The 12,239-nt window shown below is 36.2% G+C and overlaps 2 protein-coding genes across 3 annotated transcripts; both read right to left on the bottom strand.

The window, feature by feature from the left end:
- Positions 1-2,684: 2,684 nt before the first annotated feature.
- On the bottom strand, positions 2,685-3,839 carry LOC118209849 (olfactory receptor 52L1-like). Its single transcript, XM_035385543.1, has one exon. It carries the CDS (start codon positions 3,632-3,634, stop codon positions 2,690-2,692), a length of 945 nt encoding a protein of 314 aa, XP_035241434.1. The 5' UTR covers positions 3,635-3,839; the 3' UTR covers positions 2,685-2,689.
- Positions 3,840-3,849: 10 nt separating this feature from the next.
- On the bottom strand, positions 3,850-6,428 carry LOC118209851 (olfactory receptor 51G2-like). 2 transcript variants are annotated; one of them, XM_035385546.1, is made up of 3 exons: positions 6,390-6,428; positions 6,088-6,125; positions 3,850-5,908 (listed from the first exon to the last, which is right to left on the bottom strand). In XM_035385546.1, the coding sequence occupies exon 3, from the start codon at positions 5,885-5,887 to the stop codon at positions 4,943-4,945; it is 945 nt and encodes a 314-aa protein (XP_035241437.1). In that variant the 5' UTR covers positions 5,888-5,908; positions 6,088-6,125; positions 6,390-6,428; the 3' UTR covers positions 3,850-4,942. The 2 variants fall into 2 exon arrangements, with proteins under 2 accessions (XP_035241437.1, XP_035241436.1); XM_035385545.1 differs by lacking the exon at positions 6,088-6,125 and having other exon boundaries at positions 6,390-6,421.
- Positions 6,429-12,239: the final 5,811 nt, after the last annotated feature.

Genomic DNA, 12,239 nt, shown 5'->3' on the forward strand with positions numbered 1-12,239 from the left:
GCTTCATTACATTCAATATGCTATCAGTTACAGTGACGTTATGGTTATAATTAAACACAAATCCCCCAAAGATATTCACACCAACAACATGCAAGTGTGTTAAAGGAGAAGCAACAAGAGAAATGTTTGCGGAAAAAAAGGAAATGTTCATTTTGGCTTCACAAACTTACTATACTTGGAAGTTATAAAAAACACATTAAACAAATCTTCGTGTTTGGTTTTGGCTCATTCCCAGATGCAAAGCTTGCCCGTGCCTAACTGTCTGAGTAAATTCATTCAAAACAGAAGGGTAGCTATTTCAGGTTTCTATAAAAGGTTTTCATTGGCTGGCAGTCTTAGCACCCAGTAAGCACCACATCCTGTTTCTCACTTCCTGAAAGTTTGGCCATGTTTGCTGCCCATGAATTCACTAGCTGGGTCCTCACTAAAGAAGACATGTACAACTGTTGCCAGGTCAGTTTTATTTACCAAGTGTGGCCCACGGTTTGCAGTTTGCAGGCTAGAATTACCAAAGCAATTGTACAGAATACATAATCATATTTGGCGATCTTGTCCTTTATATAAAATCATGGAAAATCTGTCACACATGCCTGTCAATGCCAAGACATTGCTGAGAAAATTGCTGTGGGAACAGCAGAAGAGACATTATTGGTCAGTAGGAAATGAAAGAATCACTGATAAGTTTTTTTTTTCCCCAGTGACTGAAAGGAATGAGTGTTGATGTCTGTCAGATACCTAGCTTTAGAGTGCCACATTGGGGAGAGAGGGACAGTGTGTTAACATAAACAAACAGCAGGCCTAGAAGCCTCAGGCACGTTCTTAGAGGTGTGTGCAGGTACAGGCGCCCTTAGCATACAGCTGCAGACTGGCAGGCTGTAAGGAAGGCCACACACTACATGGTGTTGTAAATGTCGAATTATTGCTTTTAGTACATGCCTTCAAAAATGATTATGATGAGGCTAACCTGAGTGAGTCTGGCCTGCCTTACAAAAAAGCCTGGTCCATGAGAGCACATATTAATAGGATAGATATTAGAAAAATACATAAATAAATAAACCATCAAACAATGTTCAGAAATCTTAATATCATCTTAATCTTAATATCTTTGTTAACTGATTAAAATCTCATGCACTGTTTTGATTATTCATTCCTCAACAGTGCAGGGCAAGACAGTCTAACTAAATATTTGTGTTCTTGATTTGGCTCTGTATTCCAAATTTTAGATAATTTAAAAAATCCTAATCACAGAAAACATAAATAAAGAACAGAAACTGGGAATGTTCTGTCATTACCTTCCACTGCAAGTAAACAAACTGCGAGTTGAACAGTTGTGGGGGAAAAGTGTGATATGCACTGTTCAGTATGCTCAATTTAACTTAAGTTCATAAATGAAGCCCTTCTTTGGAATTTGCATGGATTCTTCGCACATCGAAGTAAAACCTGGTTATTCTCACAGTGCCGTAGATTTATGGGCATTATAAAGGGTGGCTTGGACCACATTAAGTTTCATGTTCCTTACTGAAATTCTGGCTAATGGGGTATGGAGACAAATCTAATTTTAATAAATGCACAAGACTGCTGACCGTTTTCTACAGTGTTCTTACACTGAATGAGCATCAGTCTGACTCCAGCTCTCACTCCCCAGAGCCAACGTGTGGACTGGGATTCACTCTGACAAAATAAATAAATAAAATAACTTATTTTATTTTTACACCACAGACACCGCTTTCCAAATTCAGCAGTCACTAACCATGCCAAATTGAGTTTTTGAGAAAAATATTGGCATAATTCCTCCTCATGCAAATCATTTCAGACAGAGTGAGCACTGATATAGGCAAATAAAATAAGAATCAATGTTAGGTATGTCTTTGTAATACATTTGTCTCAATTAGCAGCATTGCCTTTAACAGTAAAATTGATCTAATAAAGTAGTGATTTGGGGTGAAACAAATGTACTGCATCTAACGATCGAAAGTGATTCAAATAAAGAATCGGGCATTTTTGAGCGTGTGTGGAAGAGACATTCTCACGGGCCCTACCGACTGCAATGAAGGGCAAACCACCTCATTGGCTAGACAGATGTGTCATTCAAAAACTGAATGAGCCAATCTAAATAGATTCAGCCATTAATAACAGCTCAGCCCATGTGGAAATGCATTCAATTACTGCTGAACATTATTTGATGACGTATCACAACGACATATTAGTGATAAAGAGTACAAAAGTACAAAATCAAGGAAAGGTTTATTTTACATTGTGTACCAGACATCAAATCTGATTTGAAAACATTAAAAACATTGAACAAGTTGCAGTAGTCACAGATCAAGAAGGTGCCCAAAACTATGTGATTGAACACAAACTTCACTATCACACAAAGGCTGTTGGCTTGATTCCCAGGTGGGGCACTGTCATCATACCCTTGAGCAAGGAGCTTGATCAGACTTTCTTTAGTAAATATCCATCTGTATATATTCTTTATATGTTAAAGTGATTGGTGTATTATAGTGAGTAGAATGGGAAAGGGGATTGAATTCTACAGGCAGAAGAAACAGTTTTCTTGTCCTGTTGCAAAGCAACCAGTGTCCAGATGTTTCACTGAGCCCTTCACCCAATGGAATTCCATTTGAGCTCATTATTGGCTTAAAAATGTATTAAAAAAATAAAACATTTATATAAACTCCTTAATCAACTACTGTGTAGACAACCTATTTTTACAAGTAAAGAACAGTTTGAAAATCTGAACTCTAATGACTTGAATAGTAATTCCATAAATTACAGGATTTAACAATGGGGGAAATATGCCCATGTGTAGGGACAGGAATATTCGAGCTTTATACGGTACATGACTCATGTTGAAACGACTCTGGATAACTTCAAAAAAGCATCCTACTGTATAGTTCATAACAGACAGTAAGTGTGGGGTGCATGTTTGAATAGCTTTGGCCTGAGATTCCTTAGAAGCAGACAGGCAGATTCTGAGTATTTGTGCATAGGAAAATAATATCATGAGGACCTGGGGAACAATTATAAAAACAGTTACAATAAAGCCAACTTTACTCTGAAAAGAAGTTTCAAAACAAGACAGTTTTACTAATTCAAAGTTAATACAATATACCTTTTCTATGATTCTATCACAAAATACACGCTGTGTAGTTAACATGAAATACAGCCCAAAGACAATGAAAGGATAAATCCAGCACAATGCTATAAGTGCATACACTTTTCTATGAGACATTAATTGGTGATAGTGTAATGGATGACAAATGGCAACATACCGGTCATAGCCCATCACGGCTAAAATACTAAATTCAACTGAAACAAATGTGTGTAAACAAAAGACCTGTAAAAAACAAGCAGTCAGAGATATTTCATAAGTATGAGACATTAAATTGCCAAGTACTGATGGTAATAAAGATATAGAGCCATAAATCCCATTCACAGCTAAGTTACACATTAAAAAGTACATGGGTTCATGGAGAGCTGTTGCAATGTAAATTACTGTAATGAGAATAATATTTGTCAATAGCATAAGGATGAACAATAACAGGAAACCTGTGAAGTATAGATATCTATGGTCTTCCATTTCAGTGTATGCCATCAATATGAATGACATCACCACTGATCCATTCTCCATGGTCTAGTTGTGCATAGAATCCTGCAAAGATTATATATAGATTACAAATAATTATAAATTAGAAGTTATTATAATTTTAATATGTGGATTAGAAAATCCCTGCCCTGTATAACGTATGAGAGAAAATGTCAGCGTAAATATTAAATACATACCCAGTAGATATTTAATTCAGTATTGGTCTCTTTCAAGATTATTATTGTTATTTAAAAAATGTATTTTTTTTTTTGCTCCTTGTAACTTACAGCCCTGATCGTGCTGGTGTTCTTCAGACAACACAATTGAGGAATGGAACCTTCACTCGAGCTTTTTATAAGGGACGGGCCCACATAAACATACAGGTTGTAGTCAGTTGGTGATGTAATTCAAAACAGTTACCGTTATAGTGACACTACAGTTATAATTAAGCACAAATCCCCCAAAGGTATTAACACCAGCTCCGTGCAGTGAAATTGTGTTAAAGCAGATGCAGCAGGAGAGGTGATTGGGGAAACACCGAAAATGTTCATTTTGGCTACACAAACTTAGCAATCAGAATGTCCAGTTCCTTCACGGATTCGATCCTCAACGGCAGGTCCAGTTCCTTCCCAGATTCAGTCCCCACCGCAGAGCTTTAGCAGTTGCCAAAGGTCTGTGCTGATACCCATTGATGGAGAACGGGCTGATGTTAGCGTTTGACCTTATCAATTTCATTTCCTGTCTTTTGAGGCTTTCGGCAAATTAACACATTTAACTTACAACATTGTTTTTTTTTTGTGATTAATTACTCCTTATGAACACTACACAGTGAACCCGGGACCAAGTGAAGTTTTTTGTTCCCTGCTGAAATAACAGGTGGATGTGGTATTGTTTCTCAAAATGTTTATACCATGAATTAAGGTCCCAAACTCACACTAGCTCCCACTCCCCTCAGCCAAAGCATGGCCTGCAGTTCAATCAATTGAATTTCTGAACTTTGGCTAACAAAAGCAAAAAAAGTTTTTTTTATTTTTTTTAATTTTTTTAAGTACAGCAATCACTAATCTTGCAAAGTGAATTTGTGAAAAATAACCTTAAATGTGAGTCAATAGTAAGGATAGATGTTGATTGAATACATTTCGTCTTTTGCTGGGTATCTGGTAAATGCTAAAATGTAAATGGGAAAAGGGTTTGAATTCCACAGGCAGATATATTAACAGCTTTCTTGTCTCGCTGCAAAAGCAACCAGTGCCATTACTTTTAACCCAGTGGAATTACATTTCATCTCATTTAGCTGATTGGCTTAAAAATGTGTAAATGCATTGAACAAACAGTAGACTACCTCCTTGTCTCCTACAGTGTAAATAACTTATTTTTACAAGTAATGAACAGTTTGAAAACCTGAACTCTGATGGCTTGAATGCTAATTCCATAAATTACAGAATTAAGCACTGGGGGAAATATCAGAAAGTAAAGGGCCAGGAATATGCGAGCTTTATGTGGTACATGACTCATGTTGAAACGAGTTGAAATAATTTCAAAAAAGCATCCTACTGTATAGTTAATCACAGCCAGTAAGTGTGGGGTGCATGTTTGAATAGCTTTGGCCTGAGATTCCTTAGAGGCAGACAGGCAAATTCTTAGTATCTGTGCATATGAAAATAGTATCATGAGCAGCTGTGGAACAATTAGTAAAATCATTACAAAGAATCCAACTTTGCTGTGAAAAGAAATGTCAAAACAGGACAGTTTGACTAATTCAAAGTTGACACAATACACTTTTTCTATGATCCTGCCACAAAATGTATACTGTACAGTTAATATGAAATACAGCCCAAACACAATGCAAGGATAAATCCAGGACAATGCTATAAGGGTGCAAAATTTTCTCTGAGACATCAATTGGTGATAGTGTAATGGATGACAAATGGCAACATATCGGTCATAGCCCATCACTGCTAAAGTATTAAATTCAACTGAACCATATGTGTGTATACAAAAGACCTGTAAAAAACAAGCAGTCAAATATATTTCATAAGTATGAGACATTAAATTGCCAAGTACTGATGGTAATAAAGATATAGTGCCATAAATTCCATTCACTGCTAAGTTACACATTAAAAAATACATGGGTTCATGGAGACTGGTTTCATTATAAATTAATATAATAAGAATTAAATTTGTGAATACCATAAGGATGAACAATAACAGGAAACCTGTGAAATATACATATCTATGGTCTTCCAGCTCACTGTATGCCATCAATATGAATGCTGCAACCACTGATCTATTCTCCATGGTCTAGTTGTACATCAAATCCTGCGAAGATGATAAAAATAACAGATTTATTAACTATGTTTAATTTGGACAGGAGGAAGGACTGAAGTTTTTTTTTAAAAATGTGTTAATATGTTATGTTTCTGTTTGTAATCCACACACTAGTTTGTAAATTTTTCAAGTCTGGCTGAAAATATGTAATAATCCAAACCATGTCCAACCTGGTATCTTCATCTTTCACACTGGAGCCAAATGGAATCTTTAAATGTCAGAAATAATATTTTGCTTTTTATCATTATGCATATATCAATATGGAAGGATATGAAAATAATTATAATGAAAAATGTATTTTCTATATCATCCAGCCATACTATTACTCCTACTACTACTACTACTACTACTACTACTAATAATAATAATAATACTGCTGTAGATGTTATTATAATATTAATATGTGGATTATGACATGCATGCCCTGTATAATGTATGAGAGAAAATGTCAGCGTAAATATAAAATACATACCCAGCAGATATTCATTCAGTTTTGGCCTCTTTCAAAATGATTATTGTTATTTAAAAGAAATAAAATAAATTCTTCTTGTAACTTACAGCCCTGATCGTGCTGGTGTTCTTCATACAACTCATTTGAGGAATGGAATCTTCACTCAATCTTTTTATAAGGTACAGGCCGACATAAACATACAGGTTGTAGTCAGTTGATGTCATAGCTTCATTACATCTTATACGCTAACAGTTACAGTGACGTTATAGTTATAATTAAGCACAAATCCCCCAAAGATATTCACACCAATACCATGCAAGTGAGTTAAAGGAGAAGCAACTGGAGAAATGTCTGCGGAAAAAAATGGAAATGTTCATTTTGGCTTCACAAACTTACTATACTTGAAAGTTCTGAAGAACATATTAAACAAATCTTCGTGTTTGGTTTTGTCTTAGTCTCATTCCCAGATGCAAAGCTTGCCTGTGCCTAACTGTCTGAGTAAATTCATTCAATACAGGAGGGTAGCTATTTCAGGTTTCTATAAAAAGGTTTTCATTGGCTGGTGGTCTTAGCACCCAGTAAGCACCACATCCTGTTTCTCACTTCCTGAAAGTTTGGCCATGTTTGCTGCCCATGAATTCACTAGCTGGGTCCTCACTAAAGAACACAGATACAGCTGTCGCCAGGTCAGTTTGATTTACCAAGTGTGGCCCATGGTTTGCAGTTTGCAGGCTAGAATTACCAAAGCAATTATACAGAATACATAATCATATTTGGCGAGCTTGTCCTTTACATAAAATCATGGAAAATCTGTCACACATGCCTGTCAATGCCAAGACATTGCTGAGAAAATTGCTGTGGGAACCTTTGGCTCAGCAGAGACATTATTGGCCAGTGAGCAATGAAGAGAATCACTTAACAGTTTTTTTTTTTCAGTGAGTGAAATGAATGAGTGTTGATGTCTGTCAGATACCTAATTCTACAGTGCCACATAGGGAAGAGAGGGACAGTATGTTGTGATGCAGGGTGGGAGAGTATGTAGTGATACAGGGTGGGGCAGTATGTTGTGATGTAGGGTGGGACAGTATGTTGTGATGCAGGATGGGGCAATATGTTGTGATACAGGGTGGGGCAATATGTTGTGATGCAGGTTGGGCAGTATGTTGTGATGCAGGGTGGGAGAGTATGTAGTGATACAGGGTGGGGCAGTATGTTGTGATGTAGGGTGGGACAGTATGTTGTGATGTAGGGTGGGACAGTATGTTGTGATGCAGGGTGGGAGAGTATGTTGTGATGCAGTGTGGGGCAGTATGTTGTGACACAGGTTGTTTTGTATGTAGTTAGCACTATGTCACATTGTCACAAGGTGGCTTCCTCTTAAGCTGGCAGTATACTCAGTAAGAAGAAAGAACTTCAGGATTGAGAACCACCGGCGAACATGTCTACGAACACTGTTGTCGGTATACTCAGTGAGAACACCGCACCGTTTAAAGTCACTCCACACTGCTGGGGCATGAATAATTACGAATAATTACAAGGCAGCTATTAACCGGGGCTGGAATCTCACCCAGACCTCCGTCTCGCGGCTACGCCATGGATGTATAAATAGAAGGGCTACGTGAGATCACAACACAAAACAAAAAGTTTAAAGTGTTTAAAGTGGCTTTAGTTTATCTAGCTATGCAAAAGAAGAAAAAAAGGCGAAGGAGATGGTACGTTCGCCCTCTAAATCAGAGTAGGATGGAGAATGGAGAGTTTTCTGTATATTCGGCAAATGCGGAGTTTAGACGAGGGGGTCCACTTTCTCTTATTTCCGAATGTGTGCTAGGCGTTTTGATGACTTGCTGAAACAAGTAGCACCATTCATCAAGCATGCGGGAACTCACAGAATTCCCATCTCTACAGATGAGAGATTGGCGTTGACTCTCCGTACATTAGCATGTGAAGTCTGCCCTCTGAACTTTCAACCGTGATGTAACCAACCATGTCATATTTGGACCAATAGCTGAGAGGGGGAGGTCGGAGAACAAGAAAGGCATTTTCTAAAAGTTATCCCTGGAGGCCGTTGCACACTGCACCGTGAGAACACACAACACCGCATCTTTTTGTTCTTCAGTTGTTCTCATTGCGACTTTTTGCTCTAAAAGTTCTACTTCTTACGAAGTATACTGCCTACTTTACTGATCTGGTCATAAGGCTGTCACACCGCATGACATCCCTAGGAGGGACAGAATAGCTGGACACAGGGAAATGTGATAAAAACCAGTTTTCATCAATTTATTATTGTGGATGATGTTATTCTTTATGAACATTACAAATTGAAGCTGGGACTAATTAAAATTTCTTTGTTCAGGTTTTTTGATCCCTGTGGAAATAACAGGCTAATGTGGCCCATCGATTTATAATAAACTAAAAATTTCCCAATATATTTTTGAAATTGAGTGTCTTCAAATAGGTTATGGTAATGGTATTTTATAATCAGGATATTTCACACTGTAATGTAAGTGTCCATTGGTAGCTTAGTAGTTTTTGTGATGCATGCAACAGTTATGACGTGAGAGCTGGAACACTGCCAAAACGTGGTGGACAGTTGAAAATTGTTTTTATGTCAACCCATCCCCATGCAAGAAAACATTACATACTGTAGAGTACAGAAATACATACGAGAGTTAATTATTACATATTTAGGTATGGTACCGCATTGTGTTTTTGCATTATTTTTTTATCTGATATCAATGTTTCATCTTCATAATGGGCTAATTTATATGCTTTATAAAGGACAAAAAGCATTATATTCCTTTTTGAAGAGATTTTGGATATGTTTCTGGACCCCTAGATATATTAGACCACTGTACTGACGGAAAGCTTGTAATTCCCACTTGAAAATTATGCAACAGTGTGTTTCTTGAGGAAAAACAGTTGATTTGTAGTGAAATAGGGTAAACGTCCCTATTAAGCCCACCAAATCCGCTTTTCAGACATTTTTCATGTATACTGCCCCAATTTAAGTGAGAACATTTTAGTTATAATGAAAGTCTAATCTCTCATTTGAAGTGTCAATAATTCATTTATACCAATTTCTAATGTTTTTATTGTTTAATTTGTCAAAATATGTCAAAAGTCTGGCATGGGCTTAATGGGTACCTAACGTACCCTTTAAGCCCATGGGTGTTCCAAATAAGCCCACTTCATGATTTGTTGATAAATAAATATATATTTAAAAAATCCTAACAATACAAACTTGTTCTATTCAAATCTGTAATCTCTTAGCTCTCAATAGCTATTTTCATTTTGTCTCCACTCCTATCCTATGGCCTGTAAATGGCATTTGAAATAGGCATGACCAGCCTTTTTGCTGTGTTGTCAACACAGAAAAAGTTAAACTTACAACATGTCTTCTTTGGAATGTAGCCAAAAAACTATTTACGAACAAAATCAAAACTATAGTGGAAATTACTCTTCAATACTTCATCTTTCAATATGTGTTGTCATTTTGTCTGTATCTCTATCCTATGGTGTGCTGTTGGCATTTGAAATTGGCCAAAATTTCTGGTTCAGTCAGCTGGTTGAAAGTGCAGGTGTTTTTATGAAGATTTCTGAAGACCGACTGACTGAATGAAAAACAATTTCAAGTTCAATACTAATGTTCTAAGGATAGTAAATGAGTCAATTTCAGGATTTACAATTAAACAATACATTTTTAAATGTTAAACAGATTTAGGATAGTAGTTTGAAAACATTGTAAAAACACATTTTAAAACCATTCAGTTCATTGTGGAGTAACATTAAAACATACAGTTCATTATGAGGAGACATCAGTCATAACATATTGAAGCTCATGTATCATTAGCCAATAACTTAAACAAAATAAATAAGAAAGATGTCAACATTTCTGCAATTTCTACTTTCTCCTAGACTAAACGTAGGCCTATGCTCTTTGAGGTGATTGTATCGTTTTAGTAAGGCTATCATTTGCTCCATGCTCCATCTTAGTAGTGTAACATAACAGGTTATAGGGTGGTCTAAGCTTTATTTTATTTGTTTGCTTCAATCTTTAGCCCACGTTGTGGTTGTCTTTGTCTTACGCTAGCAAGTCGTTCATGGCTTTCATCTTATTTTTGTAGATTTTCAATGACCTCATGATTGCGCAAATAGAATGGTCCAGGTCCCTACAGCCCTGCTTTGCAGAGAATGAACTTGCGCTTCTATCATGCGTGGGCATGAACTGTAGTTCTTTCGTGTTTTAGTCATCTTGAACTAAAACTCATCTGAAAAGTAAAGATTAAAAAATTATTGCTAGTGTTAAGATGTTAACACAGGCCTATCCAGAATGAATTGACATATGCAATATCACTGATATTTAAATATGGGTATTAATTATCTGAATTATGGAGCTGATTCATCAGGTGAGGTCAAAATTAGGGAGGAAAATGGTTCAGAGGTCAAAAGGGAGAAAATCCCCATTGAAACACAGTAAAGTGGGCTTAATGGGAACAGGTGGGCTTAAAGGGAACATCAGTGAATTTATGGTTAAAGACAGAATATTTTATTCTACTCACATGACATTAAAAAAACAACTGTATGAAATAAATCTATATATGGTGCACTAACAAAATATGAAAAGTATAAATTGATCATGTAGAGAAGTAATTAGCTATACTCATTTACATCCACCTCACTCAGTGTGATTTTTTTGCTAGAGTCCCCTTTAAGCCCACCAGGTAAAAATGTTAATTAAAAAATAAATAAAGATAAACATACACATTTATTGTCTATTTAACAGTATAATAATATAAACTGCATACAAAAATATAAACTATACATGCTTATCATGCTTTATGTCATTGCAATGAACCATACTATGTAGCTACTGTATTGATGCAGCATGTGGTCTGTTTGCTAGCGTGCTAAAACTCATATTTTGATTTCAAAAGACACAATATTTCTAATTCAGGTAATATTCTAACATATGTCTCATTCAAAACACTAATCTCTTAAATTTTGATAAAAAGTGAGTACTTTCCAAAAACAGGAGTAGAAATATACAAAAAATGTTCTTTTCTGAGGGTACCAAAAAGTTTTTTTGCAACTTCTTCTGGGATCAGCAGGCACATGCCACACATATGCTTCGATAACTCAATATCGACAAATGTGATTGACTTACAATAAAAAGTGTCATTTACGTAACAAGCAGCTTCATTCGAAAAAACATCACACAGCAAAAAATGATGATGTAGTTTTTTTTGATTTGACTCAGAAGTTGCAAGTGGGCTTATATGGTACGTGGGCTTAATAGGGACGTTTACCCTACATATGTTGTGATTTACAGCAATGCATAATTTAGACATACTGGATAGATTTAGAGATGCTGGGTACACTGCTTAGTTTCTGCTTCATAGTTCTACATATCCACCCTTGAATTTTATGAACTTGTGGTCAAGGAGTTTTTGATCTAGGGCATGTATAGTGTAACCTGCTGTATATATATTCAACATCTCAGTATTTCATTGCAAACTAAAAAAGAGCAAATTCATTTTTGCCTAGACAATTGCATTTGTGGCACTTTTCTTTATTCCAAAATTATGAATACAAATGAATCTAGGTAACCTGGTTAATATGTTAAATGGTACAAATGATTTGCTTCATAAGTCATTTTTTAAGTCTCTGTGGTGTTCACATCTGGAGTTATAAAGCCAATATTAAGGATAAATATTGATTGAATACAGGTCAACCTTTGCTGAGTAGTATGCCAGGTTTTACCAAGAGCATTTGGTCATAATTGCTTCTTATGCAAATTGATAAAGAGAGTGTGAGAATTGCTGTAGACCAGGGGTTCTCAAAATCAGTACTGGGAAATAAAGGTGGGCTCCC

The sequence above is a fragment of the Anguilla anguilla genome, chromosome 12 (assembly GCF_013347855.1).
Source record: "Anguilla anguilla isolate fAngAng1 chromosome 12, fAngAng1.pri, whole genome shotgun sequence".
NCBI lineage: Eukaryota > Metazoa > Chordata > Actinopteri > Anguilliformes > Anguillidae > Anguilla > Anguilla anguilla.

Bases quoted from the DNA above. Each gene is read 5' to 3' on its own strand.
- LOC118209849 (XM_035385543.1), bottom strand. From the start codon at position 3,634: ATGGAGAATGGATCAGTGGTGATGTCATTCATATTGATGGCATACACT.
- LOC118209851 (XM_035385546.1), bottom strand. From the start codon at position 5,887: ATGGAGAATAGATCAGTGGTTGCAGCATTCATATTGATGGCATACAGT.